Source organism: Podarcis filfolensis, assembly GCF_964270895.1.
Source record: "Podarcis filfolensis genome assembly, chromosome: 8".
NCBI classification, from domain to species: Eukaryota; Metazoa; Chordata; class Lepidosauria; order Squamata; family Lacertidae; genus Podarcis; species Podarcis filfolensis.
In genome coordinates, this window is record NC_139611.1 from 62,373,622 (window position 1) to 62,397,240 (window position 23,619).

General features: G+C 44.3%; 1 protein-coding gene across 4 annotated transcripts in view; it reads right to left on the minus strand.

Moving 5' to 3' along the window:
- Positions 1-23,619, minus strand: part of MYOM3 (myomesin 3) — a 146,046-nt gene that overhangs the window by 10,966 nt on the left and 111,461 nt on the right. For all 4 annotated transcript variants that reach the window (XM_083625440.1, XM_083625442.1, XM_083625441.1 and 1 more), the window contains 21 exons: positions 21,178-21,222; positions 19,571-19,711; positions 18,885-19,046; positions 17,665-17,806; positions 17,380-17,579; positions 15,790-15,846; positions 14,368-14,495; positions 12,370-12,553; positions 11,521-11,695; positions 9,665-9,786; positions 8,901-9,088; positions 8,680-8,806; positions 7,965-8,143; positions 6,871-6,985; positions 5,820-5,976; positions 5,568-5,677; positions 4,182-4,226; positions 3,127-3,263; positions 2,228-2,372; positions 1,670-1,729; positions 611-678 (listed from right to left, as the gene is read on the minus strand). In XM_083625440.1, the coding sequence (XP_083481566.1) occupies positions 611-678; positions 1,670-1,729; positions 2,228-2,372; positions 3,127-3,263; positions 4,182-4,226; positions 5,568-5,677; positions 5,820-5,976; positions 6,871-6,985; positions 7,965-8,143; positions 8,680-8,806; positions 8,901-9,088; positions 9,665-9,786; positions 11,521-11,695; positions 12,370-12,553; positions 14,368-14,495; positions 15,790-15,846; positions 17,380-17,579; positions 17,665-17,806; positions 18,885-19,046; positions 19,571-19,711; positions 21,178-21,222 (2,687 nt within the window). The remainder of the gene's footprint in view (positions 1-610; positions 679-1,669; positions 1,730-2,227; positions 2,373-3,126; positions 3,264-4,181; positions 4,227-5,567; positions 5,678-5,819; positions 5,977-6,870; positions 6,986-7,964; positions 8,144-8,679; positions 8,807-8,900; positions 9,089-9,664; positions 9,787-11,520; positions 11,696-12,369; positions 12,554-14,367; positions 14,496-15,789; positions 15,847-17,379; positions 17,580-17,664; positions 17,807-18,884; positions 19,047-19,570; positions 19,712-21,177; positions 21,223-23,619) is intronic.

Below are 23,619 nucleotides of genomic sequence, written 5' to 3' on the forward strand. Positions count from 1 at the left end.
TGTTGCATTTCAGTTGGCTGACTATCTTTTCTTAAAGCTCAGCGTCATATACAATATGACGCTATGCAGTCAGAAGCAAGTACCAATGAGTTCAATGAAATTGACTTCCTGTAAGTTTACTCCCAGCAGGATTACAGCCCTGCTGGTCCTAATAAATTGAGTATTGTGGTATGTACTGCTGCTCTTTGATGAGTGTATAATATAGAGTGGATCACTAACAGCTGCTTGCATTGTTGGACTTTCCTTGAGTTCACGGTTACAAAGACTAATGATCTCTTGCACTTAAAAAATCTACCACTATACCACTGGTCCACCAGCCTCTGGTAAAATGGGAACAAGGCTGAGATTGTGGGGATAGTTTTATTTTGTTAACTGAGACCAGGAGACAGAACGTTTTGCATCTTTGTTATGCCAGAACAATAGGCTTCACTCCCAACCCCACTTACCTGGAAGTAAGCCCCATTGAATTCAACAGGACTAGGCATAGATAGGATTGCACTCTTAACTGCCTATTAATTGCAGATATTGTCTCTCCTCTTTTCTTTTCCTTAATAATAATAATAATAATAATAATAATAATAATGCCAGTGTCCGGGATTGTGCTATTTACCTTGCAGGTCAACAGGACTTCACAGTCTTCAGTGACCTTCCACTGTAGCTGTTCAATAAAATGTGGACCTATTAAATGGAAAGAAACAATCTTGGTCATCTGCTGTGCTCAAAGTCATTTTAGATTTGAAGAAGGGGTTGGTTTCTAGGCATCAGGTAAAGGTAAAGGTCCAATCATGACCGACTCTGGGGTTGTGGCGCTCATCTCGCTTTATTGGCCAAGGGAGCCGGTGTACAGCTTCCGGGTCATGTGGCCAGCATGACTAAGCCGCTTCTGGTGAACCAGAGCAGCACACGGAAATGCCGTTTACCTTCCCGCCAGAGCAGTACCTATTTATCTACTTGCACTTTGACATGCTTTCGAACTGCTAGGGTGGCAGGAGCAGGGACTGAGCAACGGGAGCTCACCCCGTCGCAGGGATTCGAACAGCCGACCTTCTGATCAGCAAGTCCTAGGCTCTGTGGTTTAACCCACAGCGCCAATAGTTGAGCATAATTTTCTTCTAAAAACAGTCAAGGGAATCTTGACTAGGCAGAACTAGGCAGGTGATGAGATGGGTGGAATTTTGAGCACTATCACTTTGGGGACAGGATTTCTTCTTCTTTTGCTTCTTGGAATTAGGCATTTTCCTATTTTAAACAATTTTAAATGGAAATGTCAGAAATCAAAGACCCTGGTTTTGAAAAATTCTTAGATGAGAATGAATCAGGCATCCAAGTGGGGAGGTGCATCCGCTGGCCCACACTGGCTCAATGTCCCTACAGCAGAAGCCATTGGGGATTCATTGTTCCCCTTCACCATCCACACCACTGTACAAGTCTGTGTCCAGCTTTGGGACTGTCTCTAAAGTACAACACACTGTACAAAACTCTTGCTAACTTTTCAGCTCCTCTACCTGTAACCGTGACCTACTTTGCCTCATGTCAACAAATGCCATTTGGTATCACAGCTTTGTTCCCCCACTTCCCCATCCCAGGTGCATTTTATGGGTGACCCCTTTTGCCACAAACGCGGCTTCTCAAGCCAGGCATATAGCCACTGACTGCAAGGATATCTTACCATGCTTTCTCTTCCATTCTCTCTTCTTGGCATCAGCCTCTGCTTTAAGTTTATCAAAATCTGGAAGAATAAATACACCATCAAATCAGTGTGTGATGGCAAGCAAAGATATCTTGATTCATGAAGGATAGTGTTGGATGTTTAACACTGTGCTAAGATGAGTAACTTCCCCAGATGTGTTGATCTACTAGGTTTTCCAGTAGATCTATTAGGTTTTCAAGATCCAAGGGCATGAATACGGAGCGAAGGTGGGAGACTGACTGCGAGACAAGAGAAAGTAATGATACTTGCCCGTGGATGGTAGGGATGGAAGAATATTTCCATTTCAGTTTGTCTCAATTTCTAATTTTTCCAATCTTGTGATTCACCACATTGCCATAATTTTGTGATTGGTTGTTTGTTTTAAAACCCAGCTATTTAAGAGCTGTTCCCTAAACACTGCATCAAGTTCAGACACTTCCTGAACATTTAAAAAACGTGGTGTCCTCCAACTGTTTTGAACCACAGTTCAAGAGACATTTGCAGCTGCCTCCTTTTGCTTCCTGACCCTCCACTTACCGTCCCCAACCAGAGCCAAAGTAAACTGGTTTTCAGCTTTGCCGTCTTTCAGCTTGGCAGTGTATGTCCCCTTGTCGTCCTCGGAGAAGTCTTGGATGATCAGTTCCACAAGGCCTTTTGCTTTGTCAAAATTGATCTTATGTGTCTAAATGTAAACAACGGCAACAGCAACACAAGCAAAAATAAGTTGTTAGCAAAGGAGAACATGGCTAGTGAGGAACTGAACAATGCATTTTAAAATCCCACTAAAATCACAGCAAAAGACAACCATGAGAATAAGAAGGAACCATTTATTTATATCAGCTCACTACTCCAAAGACTTCAGAATTGAGAAATGGGGTTTGTAGCATCCAGAAAGGAAGAAGGGAGCAAGCAGGAAGGGATTCTTAGGGGCAGAATTGCCGCAAGACATTTTGTGGCCTGAAAAGTACAAGATGGAGCTCTCTCCATTTTTCATTTTTCATACAGAAGGTGGCTGGACTGTCAGCATCTTCCACTGGACAACCTCTTCCATTGCATCTGAGGGAAACTCATCAGCTGATGAGTGTGTGTGTGTGTGTGTGTGTGTGTGTATTTCTGCTGAAATGTCTGCAGACACCAATTCCCCACAAGGAAATGCCTTACAAGGCAAAACTGAGCGGGATTTAACAGCCCCATCAGCTAATAAGCTGGGGTGTCTGTGTTAAATTATGCTTTATTGGATGCTTGCCCCAGTTTCTTGGTGCACAGCCAATGCAGACCTGAACCTCACTCCTCTGCCCATCAGCTGACGTCACCAAGTGACATCAGTTGAGTGACAGGTTTGGGGGAAATGGCATCATGGACCAAACTGGATCCCAGATTGGCCGCAGGGCAGCGGTTCCTCACCCTTGTTGTAAAGCAAATGATGGGAAACTCACTGGAGTGCTTGAAAGCTCCTTTCCGTTGAAAATCAAGTGCAGCTCTGCCTCTGGGGAGAGCTTCTCAACCTCCAGCCACAGCCGCACCTCCCCTTTCTCCAGAACATCAATGTTCCATCCAGATATCAGGTCAATTACTGAAAGGAACAGAAGAAGATGTGACAGATTATTGGACTCCGAGAATGAAGAGTGAAGCTCAACTTGAACTAGCAACATTTGATGGATTAAGGCTCATTGCTGAACTCCTTGGGAGGCTTGCAAAATCTAAAAAAAAAAACCAACCCCATAATTATTTGGTCTGATTTTCCTTTAACACTATGCCAATCCATGGCAAAACCAATGTCCAAGGGTGTGAATACTCATAGTAAAACACTTTTGACTTAGCATTATGTTCATCTCCTCCAGACAAACCATGAGCAGTAAGTGAAGAACAAACCTTGGTTACAGCTTGTGGTTTGGAGCGAAACCGATTCTGGGTTTGGCCACAATGCTAAACTAAACCATGGCTTGGTTCCAGATAGGGTGGTGGAGGAGGAAAGTGGCCAAAAGTAGATGCCTGTATGCATTCACCCTTAGCCCTGGTTTGGCTTGGCTTTCTGTGCAAACTGGGCCTACACAACACACCTAAAACAAGCTTGCCTGGTTGCTGAAGGCTGATATAAAATGTACAAACTGAAAATATACAAAAATATACACAAAAACCACTAGGAGTTATTTATTATTATCTATTTTAAATTTTAATTACAGTGGTACCTTGGGTTACAAACTTAATTCGTTCCAGAGGTCTGTTCTTAACCTGAAACTGTTCTTAACCTGAGGTACCACTTTAGCTAATGGGGCCTCCAGCTGCCGCCACACGATTTCTGTTCTCATCCTGAAGTAAAGTTCTTAACCCGAGGTACTACTTCTGTAGTAGTCTGCAACCTGAAGTGTTTGTAACCCAAGGTGTTTGTAACCCGAGGTACCACGGTATTTTTACCCTTGTTTTTGTTAATCCCCTTGGTCACTGTTTGTAGCTGCAAAGTCACATATCATTTTTTAAAACAACAACTTACAGGGGTTGCGGATCTCCTGGCTGATCTTCCGCAGCTTGTCCAGTTCTGAAAAAAATGCAATGAACAGAAGTAGGCCTTAGACTTAAGAGAAGGACCCATGCACATCCCAACCCTTTCCCCATTGGGTGCTGGTGCTTTGGTTCAGTTGCCAAATTTCTACTGCGCTGAATAAATGAGTGGTAGAACTTCTGAGACAGCCTTGGGAAGGAGCTGATTCAGTAACTAATAGAAAACACTCAAGGGTGGCACACAGCAATGGGTGGTCTGAGAGATGGCCCTGGCCAGGCCAGGCCAGGCATGAGTCCCCAAGGGATAGGCAGGCCAGGAGAGCCTCATTCAGCTCATGGGCTAAAGGTTCTGTACACCTAGTCTGGAGTGCTTGAGTGCAATGCCCCCACAATGACATTGGTTCCCTCTGATTGCATTGCCTTAGACTGGGTAACCTGGAACCCACCAAGTCACGTAAAGTTTGCCTGCCACATACAGTGTCCTGTTGGGTGTCAGGAGGTAAAGTGCCGGGCCCCTTATGTGGGCTGCCTTTCATGGCTGCTTAGCTTAGTTTGGGTTGGTGGATCACAAGTTGTGCAAGGTTCCTCTTAGAGCAGCCTCTCTCAACCAGTGGGTCCCCAGATGTTGTTGAACTACAACTCCCATCACCCCTAGCTAGCAAGGCCAGGGAGTTGTAGTCCAACAACATCTGGGGACCCACAGGTTGAGAACTGTTTTAGAGGATGATGTGAATGAAACCAAAGTAACCATGCAGTGGAGACTTGATTGGATTTTGCTTGAGGAGACATCTTTGTGGAGGTAGAGGATGTAAGAAGGCAGCAATTTCTATTCTGACCTATATTCCTCTCAATCAGTGCTGTTTCTCTTTTGCTGCAACTCAGTTTCTGTCAGATACTACAGTATTTGTCTCACTGTCTGGTATATAACATATGTTACATAATTAGTTAAGTTACTTATATACTTTACCTTCATTTCAGTGTTTAAAAACCCCTCATGCCATACTGCTTGAGGACTTAAAAAGAACAATGTTGTGAATGAATACTGGTAGTATTCACTTGACTGGTTCCATTCATGACCATAGAAGAGCACACGCTATTTCTGCTCCCTTTTCCATTTTTGTCAGAATTCTCCAACATTACAAGGTGCAGGAAGAAAACATTCACCAATCTGCACTGAGACCTCTTGTCCTCGTGAAAAAGGAGAGTCTTGCAGAATAGAACCTGCCCACCTCAACCTCTTTCAGGCACATTTGAGGATGGAGCACAGAGGACGCACAATTTCAAACCTAGCAACTTGGGAGGAATTTATATCTGAGCCTCCAATCATGCAGAATTAGCTAGATTCTTTTTTTTAACCCTGTAAGGATGGATTATTTACCTTCCTGGGTTAAAAGATGACTGGCAGAGATGTCTTCATCAGTGTCTGTTACTTCTACTGAGTATGTCCCCAGATCTCTTTCAGTGGCATATTTCAAAATGAGTTTAGATCTTAAAAGAAAAGAAAATGCAAACATGCAAATTAAGACATATATATGCAGCTGTAGTTAGGTTCTCAGGGTCCTGTACTTTGGGTGGCTTTTAATGGTACAAAAGCACACCTAATGAAAAACTGGCAACACTGCAAGCTTACTTATCATCTTTGTTTACAACCTCGACCCTGTCAGGATTTGGTGGCCCTTCGTAATCCTTAGACCAGATAAACTCTGAGGTGTCAACCATTTCTGGAGCCTCAAAGGCCATATAGATGAATCCTTCTTCATCCACTCCAACTTCAATTTCTTTTGTGCCTGCAAATTAAAAGAAATAAATAATTTAATTTTTCAACACAGTGAAACAACTTTTATCACCTTTTCTCCTTGCCCAATGCCATTACATAAGAGGAGCCTGATGGATCAGGTAAATGACCCATCTAGTTCAACATCCTGTTCTCACACTGGCCAACCAGATGCCTAAGGGAAGCCAGCAAGATGGACAGGAGCGATGCCCAACTGCGATTCCTAACAACTGGTATTCAGAAGCATGCTGCCTTTGACTCTGGAGGAACAGCACCGCCATCGTGACTGGTAGCCACTGGTAAACTTGTCTTCCATGAATTTGTCCAATCCTCTTTTAAAGCCATCCAAGTTGCTGGCCATCACTGCCTCCTTTGGGAGCAAGTTCCAATAGTTTGACTACCTGTCCTGCATATTCCAACATTTAGCTTCCTTGGATGTCCATGAGCTCTAGTGCTGTGTGGGAGAAAAACCTTTGTCTATCCACTTTCTCCATAAACTTCTATCATGTCACCACTTACTCTGTTGTTTTCTAAACAAAAAGGTCCCCAAAACTGCAGCCTTGCCTCATAAGGGAGTCACTCCATCCCTTTGATCATTTGGTTGCTCTTCCTTTTTCCAACTCTACAATATCCTTTTTGAGGCGAGGTGACCAGGATGGTACACAGTATACCAAAGGCCGTCACTCTATAAATTCGTATAATGGCATTAAGATTTCTGATGAAAGGTCTACCTTCCCTGGCCTGATGGCCTCCTGAGGTCTTGGACTACAGTTCCCACCACCCCCGGTCCACTGACCTAATCTTTCTCCAAGGAAATGCAGACTTTTGTGAAGAAATGTGGAAATAATAAAAAATGTTGAGAGAGGAAAGGGAGAGGAAGTGGAGGGCAGAGGCAGGAGCTTTGTACCTGGTTTGGTTTTTACCACCACAGGATCTGATGGCAAGGATGGTGGGCCAACTCCTGCCTTATTCAGGGCCCGCACTCGAAAAATATAGCACTTCCCTGTCTCCAGATCAGACAGCTGTCAAGAAAAATGTAAGAAAAAGAGCAGGTAATAGTCAGAGGTAACTTGCCAGAGGTGCAGAAACTCCAGTACTTGCTTTCATTTCCCCTCCCCGTTCCTTTTTCCTTTGGTAACAGTCAGAGATAACATGTCAGAGGAGGGCATGGGTACACACACACACACACACACACACACACACACACACACAGACGGGCAGAGAGTATTTTCCTCCTAAAATAGGAGATATTCTTCTCTTATCTCTATGCTGCTCTGTGGTGGAAAAACATTAGTTTCCCTCCACTGGCCCAGCACTGCTGTGGGGTGGAACAGCACCACTGGAAGAAGTTTTTAGAGTGTTTCTGATATCTCTAGAACTTACTGTAATGGGGCCATCAGAACCGGCCCAGCCATTAGGCAGAGTGAGACCATCGCCTCAGGCAGCAGAAGCCCGAGGCAGCACCCCCATGGGTGCCCTGGCACCTCCACCAGTGGCAGATAAGCGCCAACCACCATTGATTTCAGACAAGATTGCATCCAGTTTGGGTGAGATCTCACCTCTGAGAACTTTCAGAGTGCACAATATCTCACACAACTTGGGTGATATCTCACCCAGAATTGGTGCAATCTGCCAGCGGTGGATGCAGCAGGGCGTGTGGTAGAGGCCAAGTGGGTGGCGTAAGTTGTGGCAACAGCAGCAGATGTGGTGGTGGCGGCAGGAGTGGCGGCAGTGGCGGGACAAATTTCTGTTTCGCCTCAGGTGGTCAAATGGGACACACCATCCCTGGGGACTGTGCAGTAGGAAGAAGAGATATTTTTTCCCAAGGTAAGAAGAGAGCGTTACTCTCTGACTCCCAATTTTGGCAAGAGGGCTGGTGGTACACTAGAACTGGCTTCATGGGCTGGATTCAGCCTGCAGGCTTCAGTGGACCTTGGCGTCAGAGGAGCAACGACAGCTGTAATGAAGATGTAAAAGGCACAGGAAATACAAGAGAAAGACCTTCATGTGGGTGCTGGATATTGGCTGCTTGTTCAGTTGTTCCCACGTGTCTGATCCCTCCTCACAGGCATCCACGTAATAGCCAGTGACAGGGCCTGCTCCAGTATACACAGGCGGCTCCCAGTGAAGCATCAGAGATGTGTCTCTCACTTCTGTACACCTGACATCGTAGGGAGGTCCTGTTTCAAGGGCAGATGAAATTTCAAAGTATGCGCAAATGAGAAGGTGGGAAAACAGCGGCAAGGAGCACACATGCCCCTTAATTTCATAGAATCATAGAACCATAGAATTGTAAAGTTGAATCCCTGGACATACATTCCCCCCCCCCCACTTGCCAGGAGGGGGCATAGTTAGACCACCGTTCCATCTGCTTGGGAGTCATCTGCCGTAACAACCTCACAATTGTCCTAAAGCCCAGACCTTCCTGGTCAGGCATTCTTCTCCTGCTGTTTCAAATTCCAAGGTGAGACTGGGCAAGATGCTTTCACCTGATGGTACGATTTAAGAACAGCTTTGGGACTCTTAATTGGTGTGAAGCTGGTTTGGGGCATAGCCCATCAGATAGGAGTTGCAGCAAAGTACAGGGCGTGTACGCATTTGGGATCACATTGTGAGACCACAGATTTTAAAACCCAGCACTGGAAATGCAGAGAGTGCGCAGTAAATGGGTGTGTGAAGACAGCAATCAGTCTCAAGGCCTGGCATTGACTTTTACCTGGCTCTGGCATTGTCCACTCCTCGCACTTGAATATGTCACTGGGTTCTGACACCTTCCCAACACCAACCACATTCATTGCATAACCACGGAACTCATAGAAGTGCCCTTCATCCAGGCTGGTGACCTATATTGAAAGAGAGCAAAAGTCTTGCCTAAAAGGTATAGTAATTTATTTACTTATTTCTTCAGAGGCAAACTAATGGCACAAACACCCATACCGTGTAAACACGCTGAGCAATTGGCTTAATGTTGATCTCGTGCCATTCAATCTGTGACACATCGTGTTGATCCAGGAAATAGCCCAGGATGGTTGTGCCTCCTTTGCGTTTGGGAGGCTTCCAAGCAATGGTCATGTTGTCTTTCCCGCAACTCAGCAAGGCAAAGGCCCGCGGGGCTGATGGACAAGCTATGCAGGAAATAAATTAAAGGATAATGAAGGTTTAGAATCTGATCGGCATGCAGCTGCTCTCTCAAGTTGTAGTGGTTTCAGAGGATAATATGTACGCCATAACTAAGAGAAATTTGAATTGGTTTGCCTTTTAAGGAAAAAGGACCTAATTCATGCTTCTCAAACCAATTCATGAACTAAAGCACAACTATCCTTCAAAATTTGCACTTTCCCTAATTTTGAAAAGCAGTTCTCCAACCAAACAACATGCACAAAGATGGCTGAAATGTGACATATCAGGCTGAAATGTGACATATCAGGCTGAAATGTGCATAAAAATGCACATTTTAGTGAAAATAACACACACAAGCATTGTATTACGGGAAACTGCTTGCAAAAGATGTTAATATTAGTCAAAGCTGCATACAAAAGAAATTCACACTAAAATGCCAATGAATTTTCAGAGTAATTTTCTTTTATTTTAAAAAATGCAAGTTCCTGCAGAAATGCAGAGAACTGAGTTTAAAGTAGGAAAAATGAGAAAGCTAGAGGACAAAAATGGATAGATCTGCCCACCCCAAACACAATACTTACAGATAGCCTGCCTCACAATGATGGCATCTGATTCAGGGGAGCTGTCACCCACGCCAGCTTCATTGACACATTTCACACAAAAGACGTACTCTTTGCCTGTTTTGAGCCCTGGAACGGTGAACCTGATAAACAATTGAAACCCCCCCCTGCATGGTCATTTCTTAGCACCTTACAAGTCACCTTCCAAACTCAGAATGTAAAAGTGCTTGCAGTGTTCAGTCTATTTATTTATTTATTTATTTATTTATTAACATTTGCAGACACAAACAATATTGAAAGCAGAATCGCACATAACCACCATGATCAAAACAAAAAAAATTTTTCCCTTCCAGTAGCACCTTAAAGACCAACTAAGTTAGTTCTAGGTATGAGGTTTTGTGTGCATGCACACTTCTTCAGATATCTGAAGAAGTGTGCATGCACACGAAAGCTCATACCAAGAACTAACTTAGTTGGTCTTTAAGGTGCTACTGGAAGGAAAAAATTTTTTTTGTTTTGACTATGGCAGACCAACATGGCTACCTATCTGTAACTATAACCACCATGAATACAAGTACAGTGGATGCTCAGGTTCCGAACGTGATCCGTGCGGGAAGCACATTCGCAACCCGCAGCACCACGTCTGCGCACGCGCAGGTCGCGATTCGGAGCTTCTGCGCATGTGCAAAGCACGATTTAGCACTTCTGCTCATGCGCAAGTGCCGAAACCCGGAAGTAACCCATTCCAGTACTTCCGGTGTTAGGCGCGGTGTGCAACCCGAAGCATCTGTAACCCGACGTATGACTGTAATCATGATTACACAATAAAAAGAGTTTCTGGAGCAGCTCCTAGTGAATTCAAAACGACTAGCTGATTGGAGAACTGGGCCCAAGCTAACAAAATGAAGTCAAATAGGGATAAATGTAAGGTTCTGCACTTAGGCAGGAAGAACCAGCTGCACAAATATAAGATGGAGGACACCTGGCTTACTAGTAGTACATGTGAAAATGATTTAGGGGTCAGCAGTGTAGCTAGGGGGCAGGGGGAGGAGTGGGGCGCACTGGTGCCACTTACCCAGGGGGGCGGCATTTACCGTGGGGCCTGCAGTGTGCCTGAGCCACATGTCTCTCCTGGGAGTGATGTGGTGGCTCAAGTGTCTGCAGGCACCACGTCGCCCTGCACCTGAGGGGGAGGCGGTGGGTGGACTCCTGTAGCCACTGCGCTGCCTTTACATGGAAGATGGAGCAAGCTTGTTTTCTCCTGCTCTGGAGGGTAGGGCTTGAACCAAGGGCTTCAAGTTGCAAGAAAGGAGATTCCAACTAAACATCAGGAAAAACATTTTGACTGCAAGAGCTGTTTGACAGTGGAATGGACTTCCTCAGGAGATTGTGGACTCTCCTTATTTGAGGTTTTAAAGCAGAGGTTGGATGGCCATCTGTCATGGATGATTTAGATGAGAGTCCTGCATTGCAGGGGTTGGACTAGATGACCCTTCCAACTCTACAACTCCGTGATTCTATGATTCCATGAATCACAGTGTCTTGAACTTCTCCCAATGAACTCAGCGAAACTTGCTTCTGAGTAGACATGCACAGGATTGCCCTGTACACCAGTTACAGTTAGATCCCATTGAGATAAATGGGACTTCCAAATAAGTCATCATTTGCCTTTCATTATTGATTTCAATGGGAACTCAGTTTAGCTAACTTACCTGCCTGTATCCAACCCAATAACGTCATAAAATAGTACAAACAAATGGAATTTCCCCCTCCCCTGTTTCAAATCTCAGAGCTGGGTGACAGGATCCAGCCCATGCCCTCAAAGAAGGTTAGAGAGGAGATGCAGAGAGGGATACCAAATTGCTTTACCAACTTACTCATTACATGTGACGGGTTTATTGTTGACCGTTTGCCATTCATCTGTCCCAACCTCCCGGCAATATATATAATAGCCAAGTGGTTCCTGGCCCTCCTTTGGCTTGCTCCACTTCACGAAAACAGAAGTGTTTGTGTCTCTGAAGGTCAGCACCTGGGATGGAGGTGGGAGGGGAGCTGAAGAAGGAAAAAGAAGAGGGATGGAACCACCAAAGAACAGCAGCTATTGGGAGCCTATTATGTAGCTCCTTCCAGGTTCAAGTTGGGTGCTATTGTTATCAACCATAGGTAGGGATGGGGAAGAAATTGGGTTTGGTTCACATTTTAATGCAAGCCCACCTAATTTGCATTTCCCGAAGCAATATGCGAACTGATATACAACTAACCTTTGAAATTCGCCCTTCTCCAAATTTTGCAATGAAGTTCTCTAACCAACGTTTGTAAAGAAGTGTATATTAGAAGAAAGTGTGTGTAAAGATGCATATACAGTGGTACCTCAGGTTAAGTACTTAATTTGTTCCGGAGGTCCATACTTAACCTGAAACTGTTCTTAACCTGAAGCACCACTTTAGCTAATGGGGCCTCCTGCTGCTGCCGCGCCGCCAGAGCACGATTTCTGTTCTCATCCTGAAGCAAAGTTCTTAACCTGAAGCACTATTTCTGGGTTAGCGGAGTCTGTAACTTGAAGCATATGTAACCTGAAGCGTATGTAACCCGAGGTACCACTGTACTAGTGAAATTAACATACCAAAACGTTTTATATTCAGAGAAATTGCTTGTAAAATGTGTGCAAGCAAAACTGTATCAAGGAGAAATGTGCGCTGAAACGATTCCATTAAAAAAAAGATTACCTATTTTTTCTCCAGAAGAGATGGGCTCACTGGGCAAGGAAGGCTCGCTCACTCCATACTTGTTCACAGACCGCACTCGGAAGCAATAGGACTTCCCTTTGTCCAGATCAAAGACAGTGAATGTTGTGGAATTCACTGGGGTGTCCAGATTAGCCATCTGCCAGCTGTCGCTGCCTGCTATCGACTGAGAAGATAGGAAGTGTGATTTATCAGTGGCTAATTGCTATAAACTAGAGACAGTAGCGCTACAAGGATAAAGGATAATTATTAATGTTGTTTATTTGATTTATATACGACTCTTCCTCCCGAAGAAGCCCAGGGCAGCAGACACCATAATGATAAAGCATTTGAAACATTCTAAAAACAGCTAAAAACATTAACTCAACCAAGTGACCTTGGGGTTGCCAGGAACTGTGCATTTCTGCCATCCACTGCCTGGGCAAGCAGGAAGGCTTTAAGATTTCTCCTGCAAGTCAATAGTGAAGGAGGCAGAGGAAGGGCATTCTGCAAATGGGGAGCCACCACTGAAAAGGACCCATCAGGAGATAAAGAATTACACAAGTTTTAGAAGACATCTGAAGGCAGCCCTGTAATGCTTGATGTTATGTTTTCAGATATGCTGTAAGCCACCCAGAGTATTGGGGAAACCCAGCCAGATGGGCGGGGCATTATTATTTTATTATTATTATTATATAATGCCAACAGGGCAGCCTCCAGTGGTGGGACCACTAACAAAGCCTCTCCTGCTGACTGTAGGATCCAAGATGGTTGAGACTGGGGAAGGTGCTCTTTTAGGTACTTGGGTCCGAAATTTAGTCTGGCCCCCCACAAGGTCTGAGGGACAGTGGACTGGCCCCCTGCTGAAAAAGTTTGCTGATCCCTGATCTAGCTCAGCATTGTCCACACTGACTGGCAGCAGTTTTAGGCCCGGGATATCCTCAGTCCTACCTGGGAGTGCTTGGGGATTGAACCTGTGACCTTTTGCATGGAAAACAGCTGCTCTATGACTGACTTGGAGCACTTGGAGCTGGATCAGATTAAAAGGCCCATCTAGTCCTGTTCTCACAGTGGCCAACCAGATGCCTCTGGGAAGCTGCAGGTATCATAAAAGCTGCTACTTTTGCACTCAGCACAACAGAGTGACATATAAGTAAGGTAAAGGTAAAGGATCTCTGGATGGTTAAGTCCAGTCAAAGGCGTCTAAGGAGATGAGAGAGTAGCTTGGAAAAATTACCCAAGTCCTTGCAATTCGGGGGATTGAACAATTTGAATAATTTCTGAATTAATCCATGGCACACTTGGAAGCCCTTGCCCATTTCTAATTAATTTTATTAATTAATTGAAAAGCCATTCTAGGCCATTTATTTATTATTATTTTTTTTAAATCCACAGTGGAATACAAAAGTAGCACTATAATCAAAACAGTAAAAGAACATTATGAAAACAGGAACAGTTAAGAGAGAAATACAGAAATAACAGAGTCAAATCCTATAGGTCAGGGAAAAGCCGGGGCAAAAATATAGTGGGATCTTTACAAGATCTTTGAAGCAACTAACAGGAATGTAGGACGGCACTGACTTCAGTTCTGTCCCGTATTTGCCAAAATGCAACACGGTTTCCATTCTGCTGCAGTTCAACTTCCAACAAAAATGACATCTTGCTGTCCACTGTGGTGAAAGGTTATGCAATCAATCAAACAATTAATTAATCACTTTACCATTACATTATTGCACATCATTCATTATAGCGCAAAGGAAATGCAATACACATTGTGGGTCGACAGCGGAGTCATAAATAATGTATTGTTAGGTATTGTTTGAGACTGAAAAACACAAGAGCAGTGCTACTGATTGCATTCCCTGGGTTGGTTTTCGTTCCAGACATGGGATGAATTAGGGAACATCGGCAATTTCTACTCCCATTTCCGATGGACTTCTCCAGCATCCATAGCAACTAACAGATGGTGCCTCTTGTATGTTCTCTGTGCCCTTTCCTTACCTTTTCAACATAGTAACTCAGTGGCTCTTTGCCTCTAGGGTCTGGTTCATCCCAAGAGAGGACAACATATTCTTCCCTGATCTCACTGGCATGAACATTGGTGGGTGGCAAAGGGACTTTGATCTTGGCTGTGGGAGAAAAACAACAAGCTAACATTTCAGCAATTTAATTTGGAATAGAAAAGGGTTTGCAAGGAAGACCAATTAACAGCCAGATGGATAAAAGTCACCAGATGGAGCAGCCCCCAAAATAGCTGATGAGAAGTACAACTAGAAATTCATGTTTGAAGCCAAATTTATCAAATTCGCATTTCTGAAACATTACCAGAACTGAAACACAGCCAGATTTCAAAAAACACTTATCTGAACTTTGCAATAGAATTCTCCAACCAAATATTTGCAAAAATGCATATACGTATTAGGGGAAAATTGGTGAAAATGCATTATATGAGAAGTTGCTTGCAAAAGTGTGCACATCAGTCAAAACTGCAGATAGGAGAAATTTAAAACTAAAATCCTGGAGATTTTTTCAGGAAAACCTGCAAATTCAGAAAACGAAAACAAACACCCTTGGCAATTGCTGCAGAAACTTGCGGAACTGAATTGAAGAAAAATGAGAGACTTGCAGAAATGAAATCGACAGATCCTTCCATCAGACCCCATGGATATAATTTTCATTCTGCTGAAACGCCCAATGTTTTTCAAAGGAGACAGCAGCAATGGTACCTCAACTCTGCTGCCAGCATTGCTGCTAGACATGGATGGGATAGGACAGTGGTTAATCTCTGCATCCAGGGCCAGCCCAGGGGGTTTTGCCTCTTGAGGCAAAAAATGAAAATGTTCTCCTCCTTCTCTGCAGCCCCCCGTCACTATCTCCTTCTCTGCGCTCCCTCCTCAGGTGCCTGGAGGTGGACTAGGGCAGCCCCAGCGCGCTGAATGCAATGAGGGAGTAAAAGAAGGTGGTGGGTGGTGGAGGTGGCAGGAGACAGTGAGTGGCACACTTCTTAAAGCCCGCATCTCCTGCCTGAGGCAACTGTCTCACTGCGCCTCATGCATGGGCTGGCCCTAAGTGCATTCATGCAGCCCCCTCACCCCCCTCCAGTACCATCCAGTTAAGCAACAGCGATGGTGGTGTGGGGAGGGCAGCTCTGCAGTGTCACCCAACCACACACCCCACTTCTAGGAACTAGGGCTCCTCAGGTATTTAAAGTACAGAGAAATCAAGGGAAGTAAATGTTTTTGGAAAACCCCCTTGTTTAACAGAAATGCCCATTCAGAGCCACTTCCATTTTGAGCAAAATATAGTTATTTGGGCATTTCTAGTCTGCTAAACTCCTAAGTGATTATTAGTTATATAAAAAAGTTCTCAGGCACGACATTAATCATTGGTGGGGGAAAGGACAAAGGTCACATGTGAACTTACGTTCCAGTTCATCTTTGGAAACTGTAATTGTCCTAAAACCATCATCGTAAGGGATATCTAGACAGGGAGCAGAGAGGGAAAGAGAAAGAGATGGGGACAAGTGGGGAATCATGAAAAGATTTACAAATTGCGTTTGGGGGCAGGGAATGGCCAGGATGCTACCTGGCTTGACTAGGGGGCTGTGGCTGGGAACTGACCAGCCCCCATTATGGCCAAACAACATATATGTGAGCTCGCACCTCTCTTAGTGGCCTTAAATCCATAGCGGGGGTTACTCTTGAGCACGGTGGATGAGTTAGTCCCAAAGATCTTAAGCAACCATCCAATGATGGTATAGAACAGAGCTTTCCAAACGTTTCATGATGGTGACACACTTTTTAGACATGCATCATTTCATGACACAGTAAATCAATTTTGCATCATTTTGCAACACAGTAGTTCAGCTTTACTAGCAAACCGGAGGTTGAACTAACCCCTTTCCAGCCCTGGGATGAGTGTGGGGAGCATTCATGTGACACACCTACACACTGCAGCTGACACACTAATGTGCCGTGACACACAGTTTGGAAAGCTCTGGTATAGAAGCTAGAAGGCTGAAGCTTGTGCCCTTGCTCCTTCAGCTTCCAAAACAATCATGCAGACTTGTGTTAAGCTTGTCCTAGGCTAAATTGGTGGGTGTGGGAGCCTACATGGTGAGGAATAGGGAACAGGGTTCAGAAGATACATGCCTGATGAGAGCATCCTCAAAGACCAATTCTGCTCTCCTGGGGTCCTCTAAACGGCAAGGGGGCAGAATTCTTCAGGGATAGTCAACATGGCACCCTCCAGATTTTGGTGGGCTCCAGCTCCCATCAGCCTCAGCCACCATGGTCACTGGGCAGGGATGATGGGAAGTGAAGTCCAACAACACCTGGAGGGTACCACTTTGGATACCCTTGGTTTAAGGGACCTTAAAGTTGGGAGAAGCCCCCCCTTTCCTTACTGTCACCATTTTGAACTACAGTGGACTCTTGTATGCAAAGTGTTGCAATTGCTAGTCTTTTTGTTCTTCTTGTTTTAGGCTGGGCCAGAATAATCAGCCTAGATTTTTTTCCTGGTCACTTTTGGGGTATGGCAATAATCTTAGGGAGTTGTTTAAAATGTGTTAATTTTTGTCAGGGGGGCTTACAAATAAGATGAGGTGGAAGAGAAGTAGAAGAGGATTTTGTCTTCTCTCTCTGTTTCATAAACAAGGGGGGGAACTATGTTGCTGAGCTGCTTTCAAAGCAGACCAGTGATATTTCCACATGTCTTCCAGAATGGATCACTGGGAATGATGCTCTGTTGTGACATAGTGCCATTGCCCAGGGCATTCTTGGGGGGACGATGACTGCCCCCACCAGCCACTTTTGATAGGACATGTGAAATTACTCTGAGTGGTCCTGCAGAGATCTATTGCTCTTAAAGTCTGCTGACACAGGGTAATTGTTCTGTGTTTTGAACATTAAAATTCTTTTATTTGGGATTACTGGTGGGTTTTATGATCTTGGAGGCTGCCTTGGATGTTAAGAAAATAGCAATTGTCTTGGAGCAATTAAAAACTCAATGTACTTAGCACTCTTTTGCTGTCATTTGGGTCTATCATTGTCACTGGGTCGCTGGCCTTCGATGGGTTACTGATGCCTGCACGGTTGACGGCCTTTACTCGGAACTGGTATGTCTTCCCTTCAGTGAGGCCTAAAACAGGAGATCTGCAGGTTTTCACGAGCTTATCATTGCACAATACCCATTCGTCTGTGCCTGCTTCACACCTGGAAAAAGAAGGACCTTACAGTTTGGGTGCAACATGATCTGGGAAAGAAAGAGATAACAGATCTGTGGCTTCCGAGGGCAGACCTCTCAATGTAATAGCCGATGACAGGACTTCCACCATTATCACTGGGAGTAATCCAGGAAAGTATGAGACTGTTTCTATTCACGTCATGGCATTGCACGCTGAGGGGTGACCCAGGAGCTCCAGCAGTTTCAGCCTCAGCATCTAAAGATAAGAAAAAGCCATGCTTAGATGGTTTCCTGTAGGTCAGGTTGGCCCATAAGCTAGAATGGCTCCCAAGTTTATCTTCTGGCCCTTGAAAGCATGGTCAAATTTTAGAGAAGCCACTGTACAAAATTTGCCTATAGCAGGTGGAACTGAATCCAGGTGGAACTGAATGTGGAACTGAATCCGACCCGGGGACTGGATCTTTATCTTCCTCCACTTACCCACAGGTCAAGCTTGAAAGGTAGGTGGGATCATTCACTCGATCTCACAATGACAACAGGTGACTCATTTTTGCACAACGCTCTGTAAACCCTGACAATTAGTTGGTTGTCGGGAAGCTCTGGCAATCAGCTGATCAGGAGGGCTTGCAAAGCAGTATGCAGAGAGCCAGTGTGGTGTAGTGGTTAAGAGTGGTGGACTCGTAATCTGGTGAACCGGGTTCGCGTCCCTGCTCCTTCACATGCAGCTGCTGGATGACCTAGATGGTCACATGCAGCTGCTGGATGACCTAGATAGTCACACTTCTCTGAAGTCTCTCAGCCCCATTCACCTCACAGAGTGTTTGTTGTGGGGGAGGAAGGGAAAGGAGAATGTTAGCCGCTTTGAGACTCCTTCGGGTAGTGATAAAGCGGGATATCAAATCCAAACTCTTCTTTGCAAGCCCTGACAATCAGCTAATTGTTGGCACTCACTAAGCACGATGCAAGGAGCTGTGAAGGTGCCACTGATCAGCTGGCGGCTGGCACTTGCGAACCCTCTTTCAGCCCAGATGCATCTTTACCTGCCCTGCACTTGACCTCCTCAATGGCATCAGGTGTAGGGCTGGTGCACGTGGCTTTGCCAAAACAGCCTCATGGGCTAAATGGGAAGACCTGGTGGACCTAGGCCTGTAGGCAAGAGGTTCTTCGCCACTGACCTGTGGTTTTGCTTTTGCTTTCTCTCTAAAGACTGTAAGGCTCTAAGCAGGACCTACATTCTTTTTAGTTCCATACAGACCATTGACATTTTAGGGCCTTTGTAAATTACAATTATAAACCAAAGCCATCACCAAACAGCAGCAAACAAGTGCACCTACCCCTAACAAACACATAAGCTCTTTGCTCGTTGTACCCATCAAGTGTCGGTATGCGGATGCTGTAAAACCCTTCATCTTCTTTGTAAGCGCAAGAGACTGTCAGGGAAGCCTCCTGGGCCTCACACTTTATTTGCCGGCGATCAGAATCTCTCAGCAACTCACCTGAGCACAAGAGAAAGATGGTAACTGATGACTTACTTGGTCGGTGACTTCCTACCAGAGCTAAAACGTAGCAAAATTTCAGAATGTGAAATTATAATTCCAGCGCTATTTGGGAATGTTAATGGAAAATTAAATGCAGAGGGTATTCTTGCATAAACACTCAATCTTGGATAATTTGCTTAAGAATTTCGTCCCCAGATTCATTTAATCTCTTCTTCCAGTATTCATTTGGGAGAAGCCAGGTGCCTTTCCCCCCTTTCCCCCAAGAGAAATTTCCCTGTAATTAGTACCAGGAACCAGGTATGTAGCACCAGGAGCCATGTGGCCCCCAAAAAGTTCCCTGTAAGGGAATGTGGCCCTCAGGCTGAAAAAGGTATTCCAACCCTGGTCTGAAGTGTTGGCTGTATTGGGGCCCCACTTCAGACAACAAAATGTCTTGGGCCAGGATTTTCTTAATACTTGTCAAATGGCAATAGTCATGGATGGTGGGGTTTTTTGGGGGGTGGGGGTTTACAAATACAGACCATCTCTGAACCAGCGGATGTCTCGTTGGTATTCCTGCAAGTCTGAAGTAAAAGTGCAGCGAAGAGTGAAGGGCTCCTTTTCTCTGGAAAAGACAGGCCTCAAAGTGCTAGCAAAGTCAGCTTCCAGGTCCCTGAGTGACTCTAAAAAGAGAAGATGAGGTGAGGTAAGAGCATCTGGCCTTGACAGATGTAAGGAGATAGCGATTTCCATCCAGTGCATCTGGCTGCTAACCAAAAGGTTGGTGGTTTGAGCCACCCAGGGACAGCTGTAGGCATGATTCCTGCATTGCAGGGGGTTGGACTAGATGACCCTTGGGGTCCCTTCCAACTCTACAGTTCTATGATTCGACGATCTGTTCATCACAATCAGTGCTATTTCCATTCAGCTACAGTTCAGCTTCTGCTAAAACCTAACTTTGCTCATCTCGCTGTCTCCTATGGCCAAAACAAATGTGATTAATGATGCAATTAATTAATAAAAATGTATTTCAGAGGAAGGGAAATGTAAAACACAAAGCAGAAAACAACTAATTGTTTACATAACATTTGCAGATCAAAAACCCCAACCATTTCCATTCGGGACTTCTAATGAACATGTGAATTGTAACAATTTCTGCTCCGGTTTTCCATTTCTGTTAGAACTCTCTAGACATCTGCAGCTTTCGGTTGCCACAAACAGCCAAGCTCACAAGCAGAAGACAGTGCATGGAGCTATTCTCTGCTCTTTGCATCCAGTTTAAGGAAAGTGTGGAACAGCTGTGTTTGACTCATTCATTCTTTTCATTGGGCATCTATACAACCCCCTCCTCCAATCATATCTATGCTTTTTTTAAACCCACTGTAGGGCTCCTCCAGACAACTTGTTTATTGAGCATTTATCCTGATTTGCTTACAAAAACGCTTGCAGTACTTGGAGTTTATATAGTGTACAGTCTTTATTGAACATTCATTCTGGTATGTTTGAGGGAGGTTATGTAGCTTCTAGCATTCATCCTGATTTGCTTGCACCTACCCTCCTTCTTCCATTCTGAACAAGTACCAAGAGGTTCTCTCCGTGAGCAAATGTGTTGTGCCACAAATCCTGTGGCAGCCATTTTGTGACTGGTGCTCACAACACTTTCTCAAAATTCCAAATGCGCCCACAGGCCCTGAAAGGTTGGCAACCCCTGGAGTAGGGCTTATTTGGAACAGGATCCTTTCTCTCTCTCCACAGAATAGACATAGACCTCCTTCCCAGTCACCATTTAGACATTATTCCAGTGGCATAGCAACCCCTGCCAGCACCTGGGGTGGACCAATGATATTGAGCTTTTGGGGGGAAATTGAAGTTGTTGAGCCCCCTGAGGAACTGCAGTGGTGTCCGCAAACTCCCCCGACACACAGCAGCCAACGTAAAACACTGCCGACCCCCGTGCTGCCCTACAGAGCCCCATGACGCCCTATGGGTGCCCCCCTCCACCCCTGGCTACCTATGCTACTGCTTTCTCCCCAGTATTCCCACCTCATCATTTGGGCCACAAAATGGCCCCAAACTGTACTATGAAGTCACGTGCCAGGCTAAAAAAAATAAAGAGAAAACCACAAAATAACTACAGTTTTGTACTTACTTTTATATATCTCTGAGTCAAATCCAGACTCCTTTCCATAATATTCTACCAAAACAAAGAGAGGAAGGGAATTGATGAGATAGGCATTATATATACTTATTTTTTATTTTATTTTTATAAATTTTTATTAGTTTTTTAACATATCATTTTAAACATACTTTTACATCTTATTCAATTTTTTGACTTCCATCAGTCCTGTCTGAAAATTTTCCAATCTAATCTCTTAATATGCATTTCTCATTTTCTTATTTTCCCTATTACATTTCAAACTCATAACCAATATCTCTATCTTTTTCTACTTGGTAACACTTTGTATATTTCTCCTTACAAAACTTCTTGTAGTCCTACTAGCGTAATTTGTTGGTTACAGTTGCTCTTCAAATAATTCATATACTTCTTCCAGTCTTCTGTAAATCTCTGGTCCCTCAGGTTTCGAATCCTTCCTGTCATTTTGTCCAATTCTGCATAGTCCATTAATTTCGTTTGCCATTCTTCTTTTGTCAGAATGGCATTATATATACTTATAGCTGGGATGAACAATCTGTGGCCCTTCAGAAGTCGTTGGTCATCCTCGACTTCCGGTCAGTGCCAGTGACAATGGCGGATTTCCCCTGATCTTCCAGGGGAACCGCTCCGGGGATTTAGGGTCTCTCGCTGCGGCGAAAGCGGAGACCCGTTAGAAACCACAGGCGGGGGAAGCCTGTGGACCTGGGATCCGGCGTGCACCTTTTGTGCCTCCCTTGCTTGCGAGGAGTCCTTTTTTTGAGGCTCCGTTGCAAGGCGGGGTGAAAGATCACTCAAATTACAATTATAACCTTGGAAACCTAACTGAATTGCACAAAGGATGTAACTTCAATGTCAGGATGGAATACTTCAGAGATGAGTCAGTTGGTATTAAAGAATTTAAACAAAATCGGCAGAAGGGGCCTGGAGGGGACTTAAGAGCCTCTGATATTAGATTTCCAGATTGAGAGACATCAGGGAATGGACGGAAAGGACAGGCAGTTTTTGGGACCAGGGGGATGCTGAGGGGGAAAATTAGGGAAATTCAAAGTGTATAAAATATATATTAGGCTCAAAGTTTAATGTAAAACAAAGTAAAATATTTGCGAGATTGAACAACGGTGGACAGACACTCCCTGGATTTTGTGTAAATGATGTGAGAGTTTATGTAATTATATGTGGTTAATTATATGTGGTTAATTTAAAGTTTAAAGAAGGTTGAGGAAAGTACGCTAAGTATACAGACAAAATTTCTGGTAAAATGGGAGGGATTTGCTGAAATAATAATCTGAAGCGGAATACAAAAAAGGGAGGTGTGAGGAAGTCAAAGAAACAAGCAAACAAAAGTATGACTATGGATGTTTTAATTTGTTTTTATGTATTGTCTATTGTTGGATTTTTCTTTTTTTTCTCATTTTTGTGTTTTTATTTGTTATAGTTTGTGTTTTATCTTTTAAAACTTAATAAATATTATTTAAAAAAAAAACAGAAGTCGTTGGTCATCCTCAGTGAGCACAACCAATGGTAAGGGATGACTGGAGTTGGAATCCAACAACATCTGGAGGGCCATAGGTTCCCAGTTCCTGGTTTATAGAATTGTATTTCAGTTCTCAGAGTCTAAATAATAATGCCCAGGAGCTGATCAGCAGATCCTCCAAAGCAGTGTTCACATTCCCCATTTCCCCCAGGGTCATAGCTCAGTAGTTTTGCATGCAAAAGGAATAGGTTCAATCTCTGGTTTCTCTAGGTAGGGCTGGGAAAGACCAGTCTGTGTCTGAAATCTAGGAGAGCTGCTAACAGTTTGTGCAGCAACAATCCTGAGCTAGATGCGTCCATGGGCTGACTTGAAATAAGGCAGCTTCCTATGCTCGTATCAACATTGAAGAATTCCAGAAGCAGTTCTGGTGGGTTTCCTTTGGATGAGAGGATGCTAAAGCCTTGGAGGGTTCTGCATTGTTTGGTTTATTTTGAAGTATACAGGCAGAGCATAAGTGAAGGTAGGCACTCTTGGAAGGCAGCAGGTCTGCTAACTCACATTAGATATCTAGAGCAACTTTCCCCCAATCAGGTGTCCTTCAAATACTTTGGACTGCAACTCCCATCAGCTCCAGACAGCATGGCCAATGCCCAGGGATCATGGGAGCTGTAGTCCAGAACATCTGGACAGCACCAGAACGCTGCCCAAGAGAGAGGCCCTATGTCTCCACAATGTGCTTAGAGGTCACTGGCAGATCTCACTGTCTCAGCCTCATAGCTGTAGAGGAAAATCTCCTATATACCACCAAAGGAAAATCCCAGTGGGTTACAGGGATCCATAATTGAAACAAAATAAATAAATAAAAATCCTTCCAGTAGCACCTTAGAGATCAGCTAAGTTAGTTATTGGTCTGAGCTTTCATGTGCATGCACACTTCTTCAGATACACTGAAACAGAAGTCA